The sequence below is a fragment of the Dendrobates tinctorius genome, unplaced genomic scaffold, assembly GCF_039654945.1.
Source record: "Dendrobates tinctorius isolate UK_male_01 unplaced genomic scaffold, ASM3965494v1 ptg000039l, whole genome shotgun sequence".
Taxonomy (NCBI): domain Eukaryota; kingdom Metazoa; phylum Chordata; class Amphibia; order Anura; family Dendrobatidae; genus Dendrobates; species Dendrobates tinctorius.
This window is the reverse complement of record NW_027361707.1, coordinates 36943924-36967901: the sequence shown is the minus strand read 5'-3', so window position 1 is coordinate 36967901 and position 23978 is coordinate 36943924. Positions and strand designations below refer to the sequence as shown.

Sequence of the window (23978 nt, the reverse complement as noted above, 5' to 3'; positions counted from 1 at the left end):
ACCGTACGTGATGTGTCTCTGACCTGTCAAAAGTAACTCCTTTCCCCACAAACACAAGAGGAGGCTCGTTAGGATCACGGCTGCCAGTATAATGGATTTCCAGGAACACCGGCGGCTCATCAGATCCTTTGGCCACACTTAAAAACGCTCCCATTTGTTGCTCTTCTATCCAGGACTTTGATCTAGGAAACCAAAGTGGAAGCATATCACTGCATGGCATACAGTCGCTGTAACTATAGTCTACTGGTTAAAAAAAATGCAACATTGTATGTATTCAAATAACCAAAATTCAGTCCTAGTTACAAGAGTTCTAAATTGCACAAAAAAAGCCCAAAAAAGAAAAAACTCAAAACATGAAATACATACAAGAAAGGTATACTGCAGAGAATGATGGGGTGGTTGTATTAATACATTTAGAATATCCCCTGGAAGAAGCATTTCTTGCGAAACACTTCATCTCACATCTCATCCTTTCTGCAATATTTACAGCAGATATGTCCGCAGTCTTACCTAGTGAGCACCTTAACCCCGTCCCCCAATGCTCCAGTCTTCTGTTGAATTATCTCAGCAAACTTTGACGGAGTCACATAATTCGCTGGAGATTCCATCAAGTAACGAGCCAAGTTCTGCCCCTTCGCGTAGGAAACTCCTTTTTGCCAGGCATCTAGTTCTTCACTAAATAGAACAAATCATTCTGGGTAAACACACTGCAGGCTAGATACAAAGATGATTTTTTTTCCAACTTTATGGAAGCCGTCCACAGATTTTCTAATATGCAGCAAATACGCAAAAAAAGGGAAGAAAAAAAAAAAAGATACAATAACAAAAGATGTACCTGTGTAAGAGTAAGATTGCAACCGCATTCTCCACATCACCACTAATACTATACAACTGAAGTACTAATCTGCCACCAATATTTCCTTATTTTTACATTAGGACGATTTCCAATGTATACTTATTATATTGTTATCCCAATATTTGTGCCATATGTACAATAATGTGACAATTTTGCTGAATGTTATCACATTTGCGCACACACAAAAAACAAAAAACAAAAATACGGGAAAATAACCAAGGAGTATATACTTTTAGGCTATGTGCCCACGCTAGCGTTTTTAAACGCTCAGGAAAAGGATCCCCTTTCCCAGAAAACGCGCGTCTTTTTCCGCGATTTTTGACGCGTTTTTGACGTGTTTTTTGACACGCGATTTCTGGGATCATTGGGGATGGCTAAAAACGCTGAGCAATGCGGGAATTAATGAGCATGCTGCGTTTTTAGCTGCTAAGCGATTCCTGAGCGGTTAAAAACGCATGCATTGGCACAAAAAGCCAAAAATGCATGCAAATGAATTAGAAGCATCTTGTAAGCATTTCTGCAGCGTCTGAGCCGGCACAAACGCTGCGGAAAAGCATACAAAAATGCAACGTGGGCACCCAGCCTTAAAATGTTTATTATTTATTATTATTATTATTATTATTATTATTATTATTAAACATGTTAAAATTGACACAACAAAAGAAGAACAAAGGAACTACTGGACAGTCAATAGTGGGGACGCTATAAAGTACCGGTGACATGAGGTAGTACGCTTATCATACAGTTAGGTCCATATATATTTGGACAGAGACAACATTTTTCTAGTTTTGGTTCTAGACATTACCACAATGAATTTTAAACAAAACAATTCAGATGCAGTTGAAGTTCAGACTTTCAGCTTTCATTTGAGGGTATCCACATTAAAGTTGGATGAAGGGTTTAGGAGTTTCAGCTCCTTAACATGTGCCACCCTGTTTTCAAAGGGACCAAAAGAAATTGGACAATTGACTCCAAGGCTATTTCATGGACAGGTGTGGGCAATCCCTTCGTTATGTCATTCTCAATTAAGCAGATAAAAGGCCTGGAGTTGATTTGAGGTGTAGTGCTTGCATTTGGAAGGTTTTGCTGTGAAGGAAACAGCGGTCAAAGGAGCTCTCCATGCAGGTGAAACAAGCCATCCTTAAGCTGCAAAAACAGAAAAAACCCATCCGAGAAATTGCTACAACATTAGGAGTGGCAAAATCTACAGTTTGGTACATCCTGAGAAAGAAAGAAAGCACTGGTGAACTCATCAATGCAAAAAGACCTGGGCGCCATGGAAGACAACAGTGGTGGATGATCGCAGAATAATCTCCATGGTGAAGAGAAACCCCTTCACAACCGCCAACCAAGTGAACAACACTCTCCAGGAGGTAGGCGTATCAATATCCAAATCTACCATAAAGAGAAGACTGCATGAAAGTAAATACAGAGGGTTCACTGCACGGTGCAAGCCACTCATAAGCATCAAGAATAAAAAGGCTAGACTGGACTTTGCTAAAAAAACATCTAAAAAAGCCAGCACAGTTCTGGAAGAACATTCTTTGGACAGATAAAAACAAGATCAACCTCTACCAGAATGATGGAAAGAGAAAAGTATGGCGAAGGCGTGGTACAGCTCATGATCCAAAGCATGCCACATCATCTGTAAAACACGGCGGAGGCAGTGTGATGGCTTGGGCATGCATGGCTGCCAGTGGCACTGGGTCACTAGTGTTTATTGATGATGTGACACAGGACAGAAGCAGCCGAATGAATTCTGAGGTATTCAGAGCCATACTGTGTGCTCAGATCCAGCCAAATGCAGCCAAACTGATTGGTCGTCGTTTCATACTACAGATGGACAATGACCCAAAACATAAAGCCAAAGCAACCCAGGAGTTTATTAAAGCAAAGAAGTGAAATATTCTTGAATGGCCAAGTTAGTCACCTGATCTCAACCCAATTTCGCATGCATTTCACTTGTTAAAGACTAAACTTCAGACAGAAAGGCCCACAAACAAACAGCAACTGAAAACCACCGCAGTGAAGGCCTGGCAGAGCATCAAAAAGGAGGAAACACAGCGTCTGGTGATGTCCATGAGTTCAAGACTTCAGGCAGTCATTGCCAACAAAGGGTTTTCAACCAAGTACTAGAAATGAACATTTTATTTATTCTGTCCAATTACTTTTGGTCCCTTTAAAAACAGGGTGGCACATGTTAAGGAGCTGAAACTCCTAAACCCTTCATCCAATTTTAATGTGGATACCCTCAAATGAAAGCTGAAAGTCTGAACTTCAACTGCATCTGAATTGTTTTGTTTGAAATTCATTGTGGTAATCTCTAGAACCAAAATTAGAAAAATATTGTCTCTGTCCAAATATATATGGACCTAACTGTATCTTATAAAGCAGCATAGACAACGGTACAAGGGGCAAAACATCCAACAGTTCAAGCCAAATAGCTTACAGCATGGAAGCATTACTTACATAAAAGGTCCTACTTGTTAAAGCGTTCCCACCGCCCCAACATACGTTTCATCCAGTACTTCATCAGGAGGCGTGTGAAGTACTAGATATCTTATTTATAAGATATGATAAGCATACTACCTCATAAAATCCCTGGTCTCTGCTGCAGATGTAATAGCGCTGTGAACCCTGAGCTGTGTATAATCCCACCCACATCCCTGACTGGCAACTTACTGTGTATAGGCAAAAAGCTGCCAATCAGTGGTGGAGATTACACAGATTAGCTGGACTGCCTGGCACGCTACATCCAGTCCCCCAATGATCATCTCTTTGCTGATAAAACAATGATTGTATTGAAACTACAGCAAGCAGCTGATCAAGTGACACATCGCCGGAATCAGTCCCTATAGTATGCTGCTCTCAGATTACATACCAAAACCTGCTGATGGATTCCCTTTTAATACTGTGATAAATATATATAGATTTTCGACAATGCAGCTAATTCTGGAACACGTTTACTGCAAACGTCTTGGGAAACATTATGCAAAATGCTATAAAAGTGTCATTCCATGTGGGGTACAGTTAATCTGGTGCTTTTCCTATAGCGGCACAGACGTTGCAGCACAATTATGATGTTCCTGCACTTGACTCGCAGTGTTGAGCGCCCAGAGAACATACAGTGCCTTGCGAAAGTATTCGGCCCCCTGGAACTTTTCAGCCTTTTCCCACATATCATACTTCAAACATAAAGATACCAAATGTAAATTTTTGGTGAAGAAACAACAACAAGTGGGACACAATTGTGAAGTTGAATGAAATGTATTGGTTATTTTAAATTTTTGTGGAAATTCAAAAACTGAAAAGTGGGGCGTGCAATATTATTCGGCCCCTTTAATGTAACACTTTGTTGCGCCACCTTTTGCTGCGATTACAGCTGCAACTCGCTTGGGGTATGTCTCTATCAGTTTTGTACATCGAAAGACTGAAATTCTTGCCCATTCTTCCTTGGCAAACAGCTCGAGCTCAGTGAGGTTTGATGGAGATCGTTTGTGAACAGCAGTTTTCAGCTCTTTCCACAGATTCTCGATTGGATTCAGGTCTGGACTGTGACTTGGCCATTCTAACACCTGGATACGATTATTTGTGAACCATTCCATTGTAGATTTTGCTTTATGTTTGGGATCATTGTCTTGTTGGAAGACAAATCTCCCATCCCAGTCTAAGGTCTTTTGCAGACTCAAACAGGTTTTCTTCAAGAATGGTCCTGTGTTTGGCTCCATCCATCTTCCCATCAATTTTAACCATCCTCCCTGTCCCTGCTGAAGAAAAGCAGGCCCAAACCATGATGCTGCCACCACTATGTTTGACAGTGGGGATGGTGTGTTCAGGGTGATGAGCTGTGTTGCCTTTACGCCAAACATATCGTTTGCCATTGTTGCAAAAAAGTTCGATTTTGGTTTCATCTGACCAGAGCACCTTCTTCCACATGTTTGGTGTGTCTCCCAGGTGGCTTGTTGCAAACTTTAAATGACACTCTTTATGGATATCTTTGATAAATGGCTTTCTTGCTACTCTTCCATAAAGGCCAGATTTATGCAGTGTACGACTGATTGTTGTCCTATGGACAGACTGTCCTACCTCAGCTGTAGATCTCTGCAGTTCATCCAGAGTGATCATGGGCCTCTTGGCTGCATCTCTGATCCGTCTTCTCCTTGTATGAGATGAAAGTCTAGAGAGACAGTCGGGTCTTGGTAGATTTGCAGTGGTATGATACTCCTTCCATTTCAATATGATCGCTTGCACAGGGCTCCTTGGGATGTTTAAAGTTTTTAAAATCATTTTGTATCCAAATCCGGCTTTAAACTTCTCCACAACAGTATCACGGACCTGCCTGTTGTGTTCCTTGGTCTTCATGATGCTCTCTGTGCTTCAAACAGAACCCTGAGACTATCACAGAGCAGGTGCATTTATACGGAGACTTGATTACACACAGGTGGATTATATTTATTATCATTAGTCATTTAGGACAACATTGGATCACTCAGAGATCCACAATGAACTTCTGGAGTGAGTTTGCTGCACTGAAAGTAAAGGGGCTGAATAATATTGCACGCCCCACTTTTCAGTTTTTGAATTTCCACAAATTCAAAATAACCAATAAATTTCATTCAACTTCACAATTGTGTTCCACTTGTTGTTGATTCTTCATCAAAAATTTACATTTGATATCTTTATGTTTGAAGCATGATATGTGGGAAAAGGTTGAAAAGTTCCAGGGGGCCGAATACTTTTGCAAGGCACTGTAGATGTGAAGAGCTTACTGAGCCTTTGCAGGAAAGGTTTCTGTGGCTCAGTGTGTAACACTTGCTTTGCAGCACTGGGGTCCTGGGTTGAATCCCGCCAATAACATCTGTAAGGAGCTTGCATGTTCTCCCAGTGTTTTTGTGGGTTTCCTCCCACACTCCAAAGACAGACTGATATGGAATCTAGATTGTGATCCCCATTGGGGACAGGGATGATGTCTGTAAAGTGCTGCGGAATTAATGGCGCTATATAGTGGAATAAAATAAACTCTACCTTCCATATGGCATTGTTGAGACTTTTTTCTTCTTTTTGGCCTTAAGCTCATCATATTCATATAACCCCAGAACGGCCCCTTCTGCCGCGGCCTGAGCGTCTCTGCAGGGGTCAACGTCAACATGTGCAATCTCCAAATCCTGCATGTGCCTACAGCCCGCTGGGTGGGAAAGCAACAAACAGTCAGAAGTCAGGGCAGGTAAAGCCCCCACACGCAATAGATGTCCGGCTGACTGCTAAGGCACCAGACCCCTCACTACATGGCCGAGTGTTCCTGTGTTCTCTATGGGGGGGCCGCTGTCAGACTCCTCCAGCGTCAGCTCATCTCCATGGAGAACAAAAGGGTTGATGCTTTTAAACAGGTGTCTGACCTGTCATAGACCCCCGTACACGGACTCACTGCTGACCTCTCACACATTGGCAGGGTCAGTCCACTTTAGGCTGGTTTTACATTAGCATTTTTTGCGCAGCACAACGTGCGTGTCCATGGGCATGCCTACCTATGTTTAACATGGCGCGCGCATGGTCTTGCGTTTGCACGCGTTCATACGCATTTTCGTGCACACGCGTTTTTTCGCCGTGTGCGCCTAGGCGCGCCCGACGCAACCTGTTGCATTTTTTGGTCTGCTGAAAGGCGTAAAAACACGCATGCGCACAGAATGTGACAAAATAACGCATTACAGTCTATGGGAATGCAGGTGTGTGCATGGACATGCGTTCGTCTGTGTTTTCGTGCGCATGCACTTTTGGGGCAAATATGTGTAGAAACTGGTTTTAACCCCTAGAGAACGAATGCGCAAAAAAAACGCAAACGCATGCAAAAACACATCATGCATTTTTTGTATGCGTTTGTATTGGGCACGATGCGCTGCACAAAAAAACACTAAGGCCTCTTTCACACATCAGGTTTTCGCTGTCAGGCGCGATCCGGCGCTTTTGACAAAAACCGGATCCGGCGAAATGCAATGCCGGATCCGGTTTCCCCCCATTGACTTGCATTTGCGCCGGATCGCGCCGGATGGCCATGCGTTTCATCCGGTTTTCGCCGGATTTGGCAATGTGTCTCAATCCGGCGTCTGGAAAAACGGCTACTGTAACGTTTTTTGTCTCCGGCGAAAAAGCCGGACACGCCGGATCCGGCGCGTCCGGCTTTTTCACACAATGAAAGCCTATGAGCGCCGCAATGCGCCGGATTCGGCGACAGCCGGATCCGGTGGCCGGATCCGTTTTTTTTCGTCTGAGCATGCTCAGTAGCTCTGCCCACAAGACACATATATAAAAGCAAGACAGTGGGACCCTCAGCCACACCCAACATGCCACCCAAGACAGCAACCAGGTGCAGGAGAAGGCAGGAGACCACTGCAGCAGCACCATCAGCACCACCACCACGCCAAATGGAGCAGCAAATGGAACATGCTGAGGAGGGGAGTCCAGCAGCAGATGAGAGACGGTAATTATCAAATCCCCCATTCCTCCAAACTAGGGCCATGGAATATCAAGATATTCATTGGCCCTTTGTTTCTCTTTATTCAACAGCCGCCCAAGAGATGCAGCAGCAGCACTGGCAGCAGCAACACCACCCACAGCCATGGAGTCTGGCCAGCAGGAAGACAGCACATCTTCTTCTGGGAGCCCTCCCTCTCATCGTCAGCGTTTGACGGTAAGTTTTTATTTCCAAAATCCATCATCTCTGGAATATATGTGTATTCATTGCCTTTTATTTCAAAACAGGAATCACAAGCTGAAGAGGAGCTCCCAGAAGAAGAAGGAAGGGGTGGACAGACACCTGGAGTGGGCTCACAATTGGTACGTTTTTGGCATCAAACGCAGAAACACAACATCACACTACACACAACACATAGAAAACAATGTTCTGCAGACCACACACAGCAAACAAATGCCTACATCCTAAGAAATAACATTTTTTGTTTTCTTCTCTAGTCTTCCCAATCTGGTGCTCGGTGAAGAGGTCCTCGCAGTGCCTCCCAGGGTCGTCGGCGACAGCAACGCGGCGGTCACCAGCGTGTAAGTATAAATATTTTTGCTTTGTTTTTTTGCACTTTTTATTTCATTTCTTTTGTGGAGGCCAATTATGTTATTTTTGTCTTTTTCTTTAACAGCCTTCACAGCGTTGTCCCGACTCTGACGGTGAGGATGGAGGAATCGATGTGGACCACCTCATCGATCTCGTCAGAGAAAGGGAGCCGCTCTGGAATATGGCTGACCGCCGCCACGCTGACCTGATCGTTACCCGACGACTCTGGGAGGAAATCTGTTCGCTCCTTGTGGACCGCTGGGAGGACCTCGATGCTCGGGCCCAGATTAAAGAGCGTAAGTATATACAGTACCGGTTGCTTGATGTAAACCAGTGTTTCCCGAACAACAGTCCTCGTGGTCCCCACGGATCATGTGTTCAGGATTTCTATTTACTATGGAAATCCTGAAAACATGACCCCTGGGGACCATGAGGACTGGAGTTTGGGAAACACTGATGTTGTATACTAACCACTTTGTCCTTTCTCGTTTCAGGGGACAGAATTGTGAAGCGGTGGCGGTCTGTGAGGGATCGTTTCAAGAAAGAGTTCAATAAAGAGATGCGGGCCCCGAGTGGATCTGGAGGACGCAGGAGCAAGTACAAGTACGCACAAGCCCTGTCGTTCCTCCAGGATACAATGGTCACCAGAAGGTAAATATTACACACCACATGTGAAAAAAAAATGTTTAGATGTAACAATTTTTTTTCAGCCAGGGCCATACCATGTCACTATTTTAATTGTTTTTTTTTCTCTTTATTCCACAGCACGGTGAGCAGCACTCGGGAGCCTGCATGGTTGGACCCTTCTGAGGCGATCCCTGAGGAGACCGGCACCGAGGGACACTTCGACCGCCCCGGTACATCTGCACCTTCACAGCCTTCCAACACATTCGACCCCTCTGTCCCATCCACCAGCACAGGAGCATCGTGGCCACCTACATTACATGAAGCTGCTGGTGAGGAGATCGCTTTCCCTTTACCCCACCCTTCTGCCCCTGCCACCTCTAGTACACCTGCGGGTACTGGGCGACAGCGGCAGAGGGGTCAGGAAAAGACTTATGCGCCAGAGTTCTTGCATCTGAATGAATCTTTCCAGAACTGTCTAAAAGTCTTGTCAGAGCAAATCTCCTCAGGCTTTCAGCAGATCAACTCCAGCATTCTGGAGGTGAAGACACTTCTGCAAACCATGCATTTAGAAGCAAGATCTTCGCCAAACCACACCTTTTTCAGGTCTGTTGTGGAGCGCATGGAAACGCTATCTCCTACCCAGCAGATGCATGTAATGCATTCATGCCACGGTGCTCTCCAGCACGTTACCTCCCAACCTCCTCCTCCCACCCCAGTTGTTCCTCCACCTGCACCCCCTCCAGCCACTTTCCATCCTCCCCCTCCTATTACATACCATCCACCTCCCCAGTACCAGCAACCTCCCCAGTACCAGCAACCTCCCCACTTCCAGCAACCTGCCCCATACCAAACTCCTTCCCCATACAACTTGCCATCAACATCATCTGCTCCTACAGTCCCTGCCCAACCCTCCACTCCACCGCCCACCACCTCTTCTGCCTCCCACATGTCCACCCATTCTGTAGCTTTTTCCACACCTTCACCTCTAACTGTTCCTTCCCCACCACGATCCCAGTCCTCTCTCCACACTCCCAGTGTCGAAGTGTCCCGCAGCCCCTCCAGCAGTATTTCCACCCCACACTACACAGATTTATAATATGTGTATTTTAATAAAAATGACCAGTTTTATGGTTTCAAAGCTTTATTAAAAAAGTTTATTAAAATTTAAAAACAGTTTACTAAAAAAAACATTTTTCAATAAAAGTTAAATTATTTTACACTGGTTGTCTGTCATTTCTTTCTGCGGCCAAAAAGGTTAAATACAGGGTATTTAAAAGGTAAAAAGGTATTCAAAACTAGGTATATAACTGTGGGTAAATTTTAGCTTTTTGCCACAGTTGTGTTCCTGGTTGTGTTTGAAGCAAAGTATTTCACCTAAAAAGTTGTGTTTATTGTTGGTGATTTCCTAACAATGTACACAACTTTTGTTAAAAGGTGAAATACTTTGCATAAAACACAACCAGGTACACACCTGTGGCCTAAAGCTAAAAATAGTAAGACCATGACAAGATAGCCAACTTTGGTTGGCAAAGGTATATACTGTTGGTACAGAAGGTACACAATTTTGGTTAAGGGCACAAATCTTTCACACTCTGTCATCCTGCCAGTGTACTCTGCCTTGAGGTGACATCAAGTATAGTGCAAAATTGTCCCTCATTACTGAAACCGTCACAGAACTTCTAGTGGTAATGTCATGGTAATCTTGCAAGGTGGTTTCTTCAGAGGTGTAATCAATGGAAATGGGTTCCTTGCAGATAACAAAATTGTGGAGTACCACGCACGCTTTGATCACCTCGTCCACAGTTTCTGTCTTGAGGTTGATCGCAGTCAATAGGACCCGCCATTTGGCTGTCAGAATACCAAAGGTACATTCAACCATTCTTCTTGCTCTTGTGAGGCGGTAATTAAAAATGCGTTTTGTTCTTGACAATCCTCTGCTACCGTACGGTTTCAAAAGGTGTTCTGACAGCTGGAAGGCTTCATCCCCTATACAGACAAATGGCATAGGTGGACCAGATGTTTGCGGCAGCGGTCTAGGGGGTGGGAACTGGAAGGTGTTTCCATACAGTTTACGCCCCATGGCAGACAGTTTGAAAACTTGAGAGTCATTGGAGCGGCCATAGGCCCCAATATCAACAGCAATAAATTTGTATTCCGCGTCAGCGATGGCCATGAGGACAATTGAAAAATATTTCTTGTAATTGAAATATTCCGATCCCGATCCGGCTGGCTTTACAATGCGGATATGTTTCCCGTCCACAGCGCCCAAGCAGTTGGGAAACTGACATATCTGTTGAAACTTTTCTGAAATTTCAATCCACCTCTCTGTTGTTGGCTCTGGTAAAAACTCTTCAGCTAAGGAGTCCCAGAGTGCACGGCATGTGTACTTCACTATTCCAGATATGGTGGAAATCCCGAGTCTGTACTAGAAATGCAGTGACGAAAGGGATTCTCCAGTTGCAAGAAATCTGTGGAGAATTAAAAAACAATCAATTAGTTTTAAATCACAGCATTACATACCAAAACTCAGCTATAACACTTGGAGATACAAATTACCACCAACAAGATTGCAGTGAAAGTGTGCTCTGATGCGATCACATCCAATAAATGTGGCTTACCTTAAAGTCACCATCAGACGCTCTGCGGGTGAAACAGAGAAGCGGCAATAGGTGTCTGCTTTTCTTATGAGGTGTGCAATGTGCTCCACCAAGTAATCAAAATTCTCCATTTTCATCCGAACATATCCAAAAAATTTATCCGGGTTTCGTCGAAGGTCCATGCAGAGTGTAGAATAGACCCCACGCGTCATTCTCTTGGCTGTGATGGGGTGGATCCACAAACGTCGTCTACGATGCCTGATGCGCTGCTGTCTCGCTCTCTCCTCCAGATCACCCTCAAACGATTCGCCTCCGCTATAAAATCCGCCAAATTCTTCAAAATATTTCCAATGACAACATCCATCTTCGCCAGTAACTTGCTCTTCTCTCCATCCTGCACTTTCTCCTCTACAACCTGTCAAAGAAGGGCTGTAGGAACATGCTATATATAGTTTTCCAGTATCCAATCCCGTTCGGAAGGCCACAAGGGGTGTTTTTAAAAACCGGATCCGGCGTAATCCGTCGAAAAACGGATGAACCGGATGAGACGGATCCGGTTTTGTCTGTCAAGAACAAGACAGATCCGGCAGAAAAATGGATCCGTCACATCCGGTTTTATGAAATATTTGCCGGATCCGGCGCTCCGGCACAACGCCGGATCGCGCCTGACGCCGAAAACCTGATGTGTGAAAGTAGCCTAATGTAAAATTAGCCTTAGAGTAATGTGTAATGGGGTTTTATTCACATTTGTAGTTATTTGCCATAATTAATCACAATAACACAGAAAAATAAAGCAGCAGGATGAGAAATGGGTCCATTTACAGCATCAACAATAGTCAATTCTGGCTGCATACACCGGCAACAGATATAGGATTTTTTTTTTTTTGCTTAGAAACATGTATTTGGAGCAGAAAATATAATTTTTTACATTGCGTTTTTTTAATTAAACATTGTGCACAGTTTAGCTTTTCCAGGCTCTTAGGTTTTCTCACATTTCGATGTGGTCTGTGGTTATAGATCAGATGAGTGAAACTCAGAAAAGTTACGAATTCATAGAATCATAGATTCGTAGCGTTGGAAGGGACCTCCTGGGCCATCTGGTCCAACCCCCTGCTCAAAGCAGGATTCGCTAAATCATCCCAGTCAGATGTCTGTCCAGCCTCTGTTTGAAGACTTCCATTGTAGGAGAACTCAGCACTTCTCGTGGCAGCCTGTTCCACTCATTGATCACTCTGTCAAAAAGTTTTTTCTAATATCTAATCTGTGTCTCCTCCCATTCAGTTTCATCCCATTGCTTCTAGTCTTTCCTTGTGCAAATGAGGATAAAGTTGATCCTTCTACAATGTGACAGCCCTTGAGATATTTGTAGACAGCTATTAAGTCTCCTCTCCGTCTTCTCTTTTGCAAACTAAACATTCCCAAATCCTGCAACCTTTCCTCATAAGACAGGGTTTGCAGACCGGTCACCATTCTGGTTGCTCTTTTCTGAACTTGCTCCAGTTTGTTGATGTCTTTTTTAAAATGTGGTGCCCAAAACTGGACACAATATTCCAGATGAGGTCTGACCAAAGAGGAGTAGAGGGCAATAATGACTTCACGTGATCTAGACTGTATGCTTCTGTTAATACATCCTAGAATTGCATTTGCCTTTTTTGCTGCTGCATCACACTGTTGACTCATATTCAGTCTGTGATCTATTAGTATACCCAAGTCTTTTTCACATGTGCTGTTGCTTAGCCCTATTCCTCCCATTCTGTATATGCTTTTTTCATTTTTATTGCCCAGATGTAGTACTTTGCATTTTTCCCTGTTAAAAACCATTCTGTTAGTTGCTGCCCACTGCTCCAGTTTATTTATATCTTTTTGAATCCTCTCTCTCTTCTCTAGTATTAGCTATCCCTCCTAGCTTTGTGTCATCAGCAAATTTAATCAGTTTACCCTCAATTCCTTCATCTAAATCGTTGATAAAGATGTTGAACAATACAGGACCCAGGACAGAGCCCTGTGGTACCCCACTTGAGACATTCTTCCAACTGGATGTGCAGCCATTTACGACCACTCTTTAGGTCCGATCACTAAGCCAGTTATGAATCCACCTAACAGTTGCCTTGTCCATTCCATACTTAGTCATTTTTTCAATAAGGATTGTATGAGATACTTTGTCAAATGCTTTGCTGAAGTCAAGATATACTATATCTACAGCATTTCCTTGATCCACCCAATCAGTGATTCCATCATAGAAGGAAATTAAGTTAGTCTGACATGACTTACTAGTTACAAACCCATGCTGACTCTGTTTAATCACTTCATTCTTTTCCAGGTACTGACATACATGTTGTTTAATAATTTGTTCAAAGATCTTTCCTGGTATAGAAGTCAGACTCACCGGCCTATAGTTGCCTGGGTCCACCTTCTTCCCCTTTTTGAAGATAGGAACAACATTTGCTCTTCTCCAGTCTTCTGGGACTTCTCCTGTTCTCCAAGAATTTTCAAAGAATTCATTCAGACCAAGCTCACTGATAGATTCTCAGTTAACTCATCCGGCTGCAAGCAATAGGCCGTGCAACTCCGAGGCTTCAGAAGTCAAAGGGTGAAAAACTTTTAATGAAACCTATTTCAAAATGATTTTTTAGCCCCAGATATTTTCACGTGAGAGGGGAAAAAAAAGTTCCCAAAAGGTGAATAGCCCTTAATTAGAAAAGGAGGACCAAGCAGAATATTTGCTGGGTGTCAGATGTAACATAGTAATTAAGGTTGAAGGGAGACTTTAAGTCCATCTAGTTCAACCCATATCCTATCCTAACTTGCCCTAACATGTTGATCCAGAGGAAGGCAAAAAAAACCCATGTGGCAAACAGTGAGCTTCATATTGGGGAAAAAAATTCCTTCCCGACTCCACATACGGCAATCAGACTAGCTCCCTGGATCAACGCAACACTAAGGAAACTAGTGTATATACCCTGTAATATTATACTTTTCAAGAAAGGCATCCAGTCCCCTCTTAAATTTTAGTAGGGAATCACTCATTACAACATCATATGGCAGAGAGTTCCACAGTCTCACTGCTCGTACAGTAAAGAATCCGCGTCTGTGAGTATGCTTAAACCTTCTTTCCTCCAGATGTAGAGGATGCCCCCTTGTCCCCGTCACAGGTCTAAGAGTAAAAAGATCATTAGAAAGGTCTTAGTATTGTCCCCGCATATATTTATACATTGTAATAAGATCACCCCTAAGCCTTCGATTCTCCAAACTAAATAACCCCAAGTGTAATAACCTGTCTTGGTATTGCAGACCCCCCAGTTCCCTAATAACCTTGGTCGCTCTTCTCTGCACCCGCTCCAGTTCAGCTATGTCTTTCTTATACACCGGAGACCAGAACTGTACACAGTATTCTAAGTGTGGTCGCACTAGTGACTTATATAGAGGTACAATTATGTTCTCCTCATGAGCATCTATGCCTCTTTTAATGCATCCCATTATTTTATTTGCCTTTGCAGCAGCTGCCTGACACTGGCCACTAAATGTGAGTTTGTCGTCCACCCATACACCCAGGTCTTTTTCAGTGACTGTTTTACCCAGTGTTTTACAATTAAGCACATAATTATACATCTTGTTCGTTCTACCCAAGTGCATGACCTTACATTTATCCCCATTAAAGCTCATTTGCCATTTATCAGCCCAAGCTTCTAGTTTACATAAATCCTCCTGTAATATAAAATTGTCCTCCTCTGTATTGATTACCCTGCAGAGTTTAGTGTCATCTGCAAATATTGAAATTCTACTCTCTATGCCCCTTACAAGGTCATTAATAAATATGTTAAAAAGAAGCGGGCCCAAAACTGACCCCTGTGGTACCCCACTGCTAACCGTGACCCAGTCCGAGTGTGCTCCATTAATAACCACCCTTTGTTTCCTATCCCTGAGCCAGCTCTTAACCCACCTACACATATTTTCCCCTATCCCCATTGTTCTCATTTTATGTATCAACCTTTTGTGTGGCACCGTATCAAAAGCTTTTGAAAAGTCCATGTACACCACGTCCACTGCATTCCCTTGGTCCAGTCCGGAACTTACCTCTTCATAAAAGCTTATCAGATTAGTCTGACAGGAACGGTCCCTTGTAAACCCATGTTGATATTGGGTCATAAGTTTATTCTTCTCCAGATACTCCAGTATAGTATCTCTTAGAAAACCCTCCAGGATTTTACCCACAGTTGAGGTTAAACTTACTGGCCTATAATTTCCAAGTTCAGTTTTTGTCCCCTTTTTGAATATTGGCACCACATTTGCTATACGCCAGTCCTGTGGTACAGACCCTGTTATTATGGAATCTTTAAAGATTAAAAATAATGGTCTGTCTATGACTGTGCTTAATTCCTGCAGTACTCGGGGGTGTATCCCATCCGGGCCCGGGGATTTGTCAATTTTAGTGATTTTTAGACGCCGCCGTACTTCCTGCTGGGTTAAGCAGGTGACATTTAATGGAGAATTTTCATCCCTGATCATGTTATCCGTCATGGGATTTTCTTGTGTAAACACTGTCGAAAAAAAGTTATTTAGCATATTGGCTTTTTCCTCATCCTCCTCCATCATTTCACCCAGACTATTTTTAAGGGGACCAACACTATCATTTTTTAGCTTCTTACTATTTATGTAGTTAAAGAATATTTTGGGATTATTTATACTTTCTCTGGCAATGAGTCTCTCTGTCTCAATCTTTGCTGTTTTGATTTGCTTTTTACAGAATTTTTTTAATCTTCTGTATTTAGTTAATGCCTCATCACTACCTATTTGCTTTAATTCTTTAAATGCTTTATTTTTATCTCTTATTGCGCCCCTTACAGCTCTATTTAGCCATAGTGGTTTCCTCCTATTTCTAGCATGTTTATTCCCATACGGTATATATTGTGCACAGGTCCTATTCAGGATGCTAATAAACGTCTCCCATTTTCTTGGTGTATTTTTATGTCTCAGGATATCGTCCCAGTTAATTGCACCAAGATCATCTCTCATCCGTTGGAAATTTGCTTTCCTGAAGTTTAGTGTCCTTGTAACCCCTCTACTACACATCTTATTAAAGGATACATGAAAACTTATTAATTTGTGATCACTATTACCCAAGTGACCCCCAACCCTTACATTTGATATGCGGTCTGGCCTGTTGGATAATATTAGGTCTAGCAGTGCCCCCCCTCTTGTTGGGTCCTGAACCAGTTGTGAAAGGTAATTGTCTCTCATACTAGTCATAAACCTGTTCCCTTTGCTGGAACTGCAGGTTTCGGTTCCCCAATGTATTTCAGGGTAGTTGAAGTCCTCCATAATAATGACTTCTCCTTGAGTCGCAGCTTCATCTATTTGCTTTATGAGGATATTCTCTGTTGCTTCCATTATTTTTGGAGACTTATAACAAACCCCTATCAGTAATTTATTATTTTTCCCCCCTCCCCTTATCTCTACCCACAGGGACTCTACATTTTCATTAGATTCATATATATTATCACGCAGGATGGGTTTTAAGGATGATTTTACATATAAACACACGCCTCCCCCTCGTTTATTAGTACGGTCATTTCTGAACAGACTATAGCCCTGTACATTAACCGCCCAGTCATGGCTCTCGTCCAGCCATGTCTCAGATATCCCCACCATGTCATAATTATGCTCCAACAACATTAACTCCAATTCCTCCATCTTGTTGGCGAGGCTTCTGGCATTAGTATACATGCACTTTATGTATCTCTATGTACCTCTATTCTCTCTTAAATTATTAACTGTTCTAACCCCACCCCCCCATGCCACCCCCACCCCCAATTTCATTATTTGTGCCCAGGTCTCTATCTGCACTGTCTTCCCCTCCTATAAAAGGAATACCCTCCCCCCCCGTCCCTAGTTTAAACACTCCTCCAACCTTCTAGCCATTTTCTCCCCCAGCACAGCTGCACCCTCCCCATTGAGGTGCAGCCCGTCCCTAGCATAGAACCTGTAGCCAACGGAGAAGTCGGCCCAGTTCTGCAGGAACCCAAACCCCTCCTTCCTACACCAATTCCTGAGCCACTTATTAACCTCCCTAATCTCCCGTTGCCTCTCTGGTGTGGCACGTGGTACAGGGAGTATTTCCGAAAATACCACCTTGGAGGTCCTTGCTTTAAGCTTACAGCCTAATTCCCTGAAATCATCTTTAAGGACCTTCCACCTACCTCTAACTTTGTCATTTGTGCCAATGTGCACCATGACCACTGGATCCTCACTAGCCCCTCCCAGTAATCTGTCAACCCGATCAGCGATGTGTCAGACTCGAGCGCCAGGTAGGCAGCACACCGTTCGACGATCCCTGTCTTTGTGACAGATTGCCCTATCTGTTCCCCTAATAATTGAGTCTCCCACTACCAGAACCTGTCTGGCCTGCCCTGCTCTCCTATTTCGCCCCTTACTGGAGCAGACACTCCTCCGGCTTTCAGAGGACATGCCTTGCTGCAGCAGTGCTACTCCTGCACTAACACTCCCCTCATCTGCCAACTTAGCAAACTTATTGGGGTGTGCCAGATCAGGACTAGCCTCCCTGGTGCTCTTCCCTCTACCCCGCCTTCTAACTGTCACCCAGCTAGCTGCTTCATTGTCCTGCAGCTCCAACCTAGCATCCCCCCTCATCTATCCCATTGAGCGTCTGCTCAGTGAGCAGAAGACTCCTTTCCATATTGTCTATGGATCTCAGTGTTGCCAGCTGCACATTTAGATCCAGAATCTGGGCTTCCAAATGCACAACGTGCTCACATCTCGCACAGCAGTATGCACCCTCGACCGGCTGTTCAAGGATTTCATACATGCGGCAAGACGTGCACTGGATGGCATTGGCAATAGTGGAGCACATCCTAATGGGGATTGCAAAAGACAATACGATAAGCAAAAATAAATAAAAAGTATTAATAAAATATAACAGCAATTCAGTAATACCTCCCTTGGAAACTCCCTGAATCCAAAGTCACTGAATCTCAAGTCACACACTTACCACAGTTCGCACTTACGCTCATGTCACACTCAGCTCGTTCACACTCGCTCAGGCAGAAGATTTAAAAGAATTTTTTTTTTTTCCCCCCTTTTACCAGCACACCACCTTGCTGCTCAATGCACTTCCAAAAGGAGTTAAGCCCCAACCAGCTGCCCCTTATAAACCCTTAATTACTGTATGAACTCCCACCCTTAATTAACCCCTTGTGAATATAGTTACACCTCAAGATTTAAATTCAATATAGTTAACCCTTAAAAACACAGATAGTAAAATAAGAGATTAAAGATTAGAGAGAGAAAAAAAAAAAAAATAGGTTAAACAAGCCCCCAAGCCCCCCAAAAATTGGACAGGTAGAAAGCACTCAGCAACCTACAATTCAGCAACTCACACAGGTATTTGTTATAGGTTTTCCAAACACCTCTTCACTGAATCTCAAGTCACACACTTACCACAGTTCGCACATACGCTCAGGTCACACTCTGCTCGTTCACACTCGCTCAGGCAGAAGATTTAAAAGATTTTTTTTTCCCCCCCCCCCTTTTACCAGCACACCACCTTGCTGCTCAATGCACTTCCAAAAAAAAAAAAAAACGTGTCAAGAATGTGACAAGACTAAGTCTAGCCATTCCCTTTAACTAATAAGCTGATGTACATTTTCCTTTTAGTTCACTACTGAAGTATTAAGAGAATCACTGCCAAAAATACAAAGGTCAGCGGTAACCACAGCCACGACCGGTCACACTAAGTTACCTGATACCGCAGCCCTAATGTTCTCCTTGCTTTCATTCCAGAGCTCCTGCTGGTGGACACCTGGTGACTGCTTCCCCAACCCCACCGTCACCACACTGGGGAAATCCTGCCATTGAAAGAGACCTGTTAATGACGGGGTGAAATTCTGTTCACAGCTCATGGGTACAATTGTACGTAGAAATAGGTCAGACCCATCAAATGCCGAGATAAAATGTGGTCAGGACACCACCATAGTGTACATTCACTTAGGACAAACTGTGGCCGGCCTGTGGGTCACATGCAGCCCTTTGGCGGTTTCGTGTGGACTGGAACTGCCAAAGGCATGGAATCAGCGGAGTACCGCCCAGGAGTTTGGGGTGGCGGGGTGAGGGGCCTGGTATGGCATAGCATCACAAGTACAGTATAACACTATCTGCATCCTCAGAGTGTAGATACTGCTGAACACAACGGTCGAACAGGCAAGAGTCAGCTCCCTCCTCCACCAGTCAGAATGAGACAGCGCAGCGGGCAAGATGACATTACTAGATGTCTGTTACTGAGCCTCAGTACTTACAGCAAAGCACATGGGAGAAACAAGGCGAGGCGAGTAGTCATTCACTTGTGAGTGAGGGAAGTCTGGGAGGCATCATACTTTGTGTGGGGGAGGGTTGGGGGATCCATCATGCTGTACTATGAGGAAGCCATCACACGGTGTTTGGAGGACAGTGCTTTAGGGTCCCTCTCGCTGTGTGTTGAAAAGGTTTGTGGGATCCCCCATGCTGTGGGAGGGAGGGCTCCATCATGCTGTGTGAGGCCATCAAACTGCTTGTGGGGGGAAGGGCTGTGGGGTCCCATATGCTCTGCGTCGGGGAGAGCTGTGAGGGGCACATCATACTGTGCGTGTTGGAGAGGGGCATGGTGGCGAGGGGCACATCATACTGAGCGTGTCGGGCATGGTGGCGAGGGGCACATCATACTGAGCGTGTTGGTGAGGGGCACATCATACTGAGCGTGTTGGTGAGGGGCACATCATACTGAGCGTGTTGGTGAGGGGCACATCATACTGAGCGTTGGGCATGGTGGCGAGGGGCACATCATACTGAGCGTCGTGGCGAGGGGCACATCATACTGAGCGTCGTGGCGAGGGGCACATCATACTGAGCGTCGGGCATGGTGGCGAGGGGCACATCATACTGAGCGTCGGGCATGGTGGCGAGGGGCACATCATACTGAGCGTCGGGCATGGTGGCGAGGGGCACATCATACTGAGCGTCGGGCATGGTGGCGAGGGGCACATCATACTGAGCGTCGGGCATGGTGGCGAGGGGCACATCATACTGAGCGTCGGGCATGGTGGCGAGGGGCACATCATACTGAGCGTCGGGCATGGTGGCGAGGGGCACATCATACTGAGCGTCGGGCATGGTGGCGAGGGGCACATCATACTGAGCGTCGGGCATGGTGGCGAGGGGCACATCATACTGAGCGTCGGGCATGGTGGCGAGGGGCACATCATACTGAGCGTCGGGCATGGTGGCGAGGGGCACATCATACTGAGCGTCGGGCATGGTGGCGAGGGGCACATCATACTGAGCGTCGGGCATGGTGGCGAGGGGCACATCATACTGAGCGTTGGGCATGGTGGCGAGGGGCACATCATACTGAGCGTTGGGCATGGTGGCGAGGGGCACATCATACTGAGCGTTGGGCATGGTGGCGAGGGGCACATCATACTGAGCGTTGGGCATGGTGGCGAGGGGCACATCATACTGAGCGTTGGGCATGGTGGCGAGGGGCACATCATACTGAGCGTTGGGCATGGTGGCGAGGGGCACATCATACTGAGCGTCGGGGGGTTGCTATTGATCATGGCACAAAAGCTGAATCGGATATGTATGATTATAGAAAACAGTGATGTATATGGTTTTGATTAGTGGTTACTGATAAGCGTAAACCTTACAGTAATCCCAATCCTAACATGTAATAGCAGTAACAGCCAGACATACTTAATTCTGCTCAATATTAAATGATAAAATTAACAAAAATATATTAACATTGAACAGAATTAGTTTTAGTCTATTGGTTCGGCCCTACTCAGCCAGTCTCATGTCACCGCTTGGGATAAGTTACTCAACCCCAGGGTGGATAAAAATCAATGTTTTTTTAAAAAAAATAAAAAAAAAAATCGGATTTTTTTTTTTATTTAAATCGGATTTTTTTCAATAAACTGCTTTTTGAGGAAAATATTTTACCATCCAAAGGTTCTTCCATCATGAGATAAAGCTGAGTTGTTTAACTCAGTAGAATAAAGGCTGTATATGTGTAACATTCACAATGCCATGCTCTTCCAGAGGTTTCTGTAGGATTAGTGGGCAGTTTCTCTCCTATATTATCACAGACGCTCGCTTTACTTACGCAGTTCTCAAAACTGAATTTGACTCCGCAGAGGTCCCAGCCTCTTCTTCACGGCAAAAATGTTACAACATGAACAGAGTTGAGAAAAAGACCTTAATCCTATTGTTCTACAAACCTATGAATACAGAATTAACCCCTTCAGTGCCAAGTCCAAGAAGTTAGACAATATGTTTCTGATTGTTTGGAGTGGAATAGATCTGCACAACACAAGAAGAATGTGAATCTAAGTGTGAGGAGGAGGAAGGGCAAGCAGACAAGAAAATGAAAGTGAAACTTTGAGCACAATACTGCAGCATAGCCACAGACAGGCAAGTCTGGATCTGTTTGTGTGTACGATCTGAGGTTTATTACATTCTTTCCTTATAATGGCAGCAGGCCGTAAAAGAGACCCAGTTTGGGAATATTTTAATCGGTAAGGCAGGCATGCGTGCAAAATGCAAACGATGCAACAAAGAGATGCAAGGCCTGGTGGCGCGAATGAGGCAACATCATGAGAAGTGCGGTGATGAAGATGACCAAAGAAACACTTCTGAACAGGCAGGATCTTCAGGTTGGTAAACATTTTTATTGAATCCTATTTCTAAAGACTGAACTGTCATGTGTGAGAAAAATTATATTTCTTATTATTACTGCATGTTACTGTCATTTGGTACAGTTATGAAGAAAAACAAATATTCCTTTTGGGGCAGGGGCAGTGATGTGTTGTGTACAATAAGCAGAAATTGTATAAACAATAAAATAACAGCATTGACTTTTTTTGTTTAGGGGAATTCCTGGATTCTGGAAACTATCCACCTCCAAGATCACCATCATCCTGTTCTACAGTTTCAGAGTTATCCATCCAGGATAGTGCTTCATTAGCAGCATCATCATCAGACACCCACAGCCACATATCACCATCACCCAAAAGGAAGACAAAACCTTTACCTCCTGGAACCACCATAGATAGGTTTGTGATAAGAACTAGCAGATTAGAAAAAGAGTTGATTGATGAAAAAATTGCCCAGTTTATTTATGCAACGAACTCTTCTTTCCGTCTGACTGAGAACCCACATTTCATTAATATGGTTCAGTCACTGAGACCAGGATACAGTCCACCCAGCAGAGCTGATGTTGCAGGGAAACTGCTGGATCAAGTGCATGACAGAGAAATGGAGCAATGTGCAACAGCTCTGGAGGGTAAAATTGTTAACCTAAGTATTGATGGGTGGAGTAATGTCCACAATGATCCTATTGTATGTGCTTGTATAACAACAGAAGAAGGTAAAGTCTTCCTTGCACAAACAACTGATAAGTCAGGAAATGCACACACAGCAGAATACTTACAAGAAGTGGCAGTAAAAGCTATAACGACATGTGAACAAAAATTCAAATGTCTAGTACGCAGTTTGGTCACTGACAATGCTGCAAACGTATCCAAAATGAGAAGAGATTTAGAAGAGCAGGGAGGGAATACAAAGCTGCTAATAACATATGGTTGCAGTGCTCATTTGCTGCACCTCTTAGCCAAAGACTTAAGTGTTCCAGAAATAAAGGCTAATGTTGAAATTGCTAAATACTTCCGTAATAATCATTTTGCTGCAGCAGCTCTGAAAAGGATGGGTGGAACCAAGCTAACGCTCCCACAAGATGTTAGATGGAACTCTGTGGTGGACTGTTTTGAGCAGTATATCAAAAACTGGCCTATTCTGATGACACTTTGTGATGAAAATCGAGATAAAATAGATGGCACTGTCACGGCCAAAATCCTCAACATTGGGCTTAAGAGAAATGTTGAACATATGCTGAGCTTCCTGAAACCCATCTCTCAAGCTTTAAACAAAATACAGAAAAATAGCTGTTTTATTGTGGATGCTGTTGAAATTTGGAAGGAACTGAGTGAACACTTAAAAACAGAACTACACATGGACAGAATTAAATTACAAGCAGTAAACAAACGAATGGGACAAGCACTGACTCCAGCTCATTTTTTGGCAAATATTGTCAATATCCAATATCAGGGTCAAAACCTAAGTGCTGAGGAAGAGGAGTTAGCTATGACATGGGTATCCAGCAATCATCCATCTTTAATGCCAACTATAATAAACTTCAGAGCTAAGGGGGAACCATTCAAGAAATATATGTTTGCTGAAGATATTTTAAGGAAGGTCACACCAGTAAACTGGTGGAAGTCACTTAAGCGCTTGGATTTAGAGACTGTTCAAGTAATGATTTCACTTTTAACAGCAGTAGCTTCTTCTGCAGGCGTTGAAAGAATATTCTCTTCCTTTGGACTCATTCATTCTAAATTGAGAAATCGGTTGGGACCCAATAAAGCAGGAAAGCTTGTTTTTCTTTTCCAGATTATGAATAGGAACAAAGAAGAAGATGATGATGAAGATGACGACAAGTGAGCTACAGAGGACAGCAGGGACAGTAGTATTTAAGTTTTTCATGTGTCGGCTGGGCTGACAGTCTAAGTTTCTTAAAATATATATATATTTTGTTTAGCCAAATTAGTTAACACACATGGATGTTTGTTTAAGCAAATAACTTATGCTGTAATGTTGTTATTGTTTCAGTTGAATAAATCTATTTAAATTGTTATTAAGGTCAGGATTATTTTTCTCCTTCCCAAGTACAACAGAACAGTGGTGTCCAAATATGAATGATTAACCCATTAAACTGGGGAGAAAAAAGTAATATAAA

The 23978-nt window shown here is 43.8% G+C and overlaps 2 protein-coding genes across 2 annotated transcripts in view; one reads left to right on the top strand and one right to left on the bottom strand.

Annotated features, from left to right (window-relative positions):
* Positions 1-18951, bottom strand: part of LOC141088509 (cytosol aminopeptidase-like) — a 37089-nt gene extending 18138 nt beyond the window's left edge. Inside the window, exons 1-4 of the mRNA XM_073574635.1 lie at positions 18897-18951; positions 5882-6041; positions 511-675; positions 24-182 (exon numbers count right to left, since the gene is read on the bottom strand). Of these exons, the coding sequence (XP_073430736.1) occupies positions 24-182; positions 511-675; positions 5882-6027 (470 nt within the window). The 5' untranslated portion in view covers positions 6028-6041; positions 18897-18951. The remainder of the gene's footprint in view (positions 1-23; positions 183-510; positions 676-5881; positions 6042-18896) is intronic.
* A 2482-nt stretch (positions 18952-21433) lies between these two features.
* Positions 21434-23683, top strand: LOC141088381 (uncharacterized). The gene is made up of 2 exons (XM_073574396.1): positions 21434-21840; positions 22056-23683. The coding sequence occupies exons 1-2, from the start codon at positions 21714-21716 to the stop codon at positions 23681-23683; spliced, it is 1755 nt and encodes a 584-aa protein (XP_073430497.1). The 5' UTR covers positions 21434-21713.
* The last annotated feature ends 295 nt before the right edge of the window (positions 23684-23978 follow it).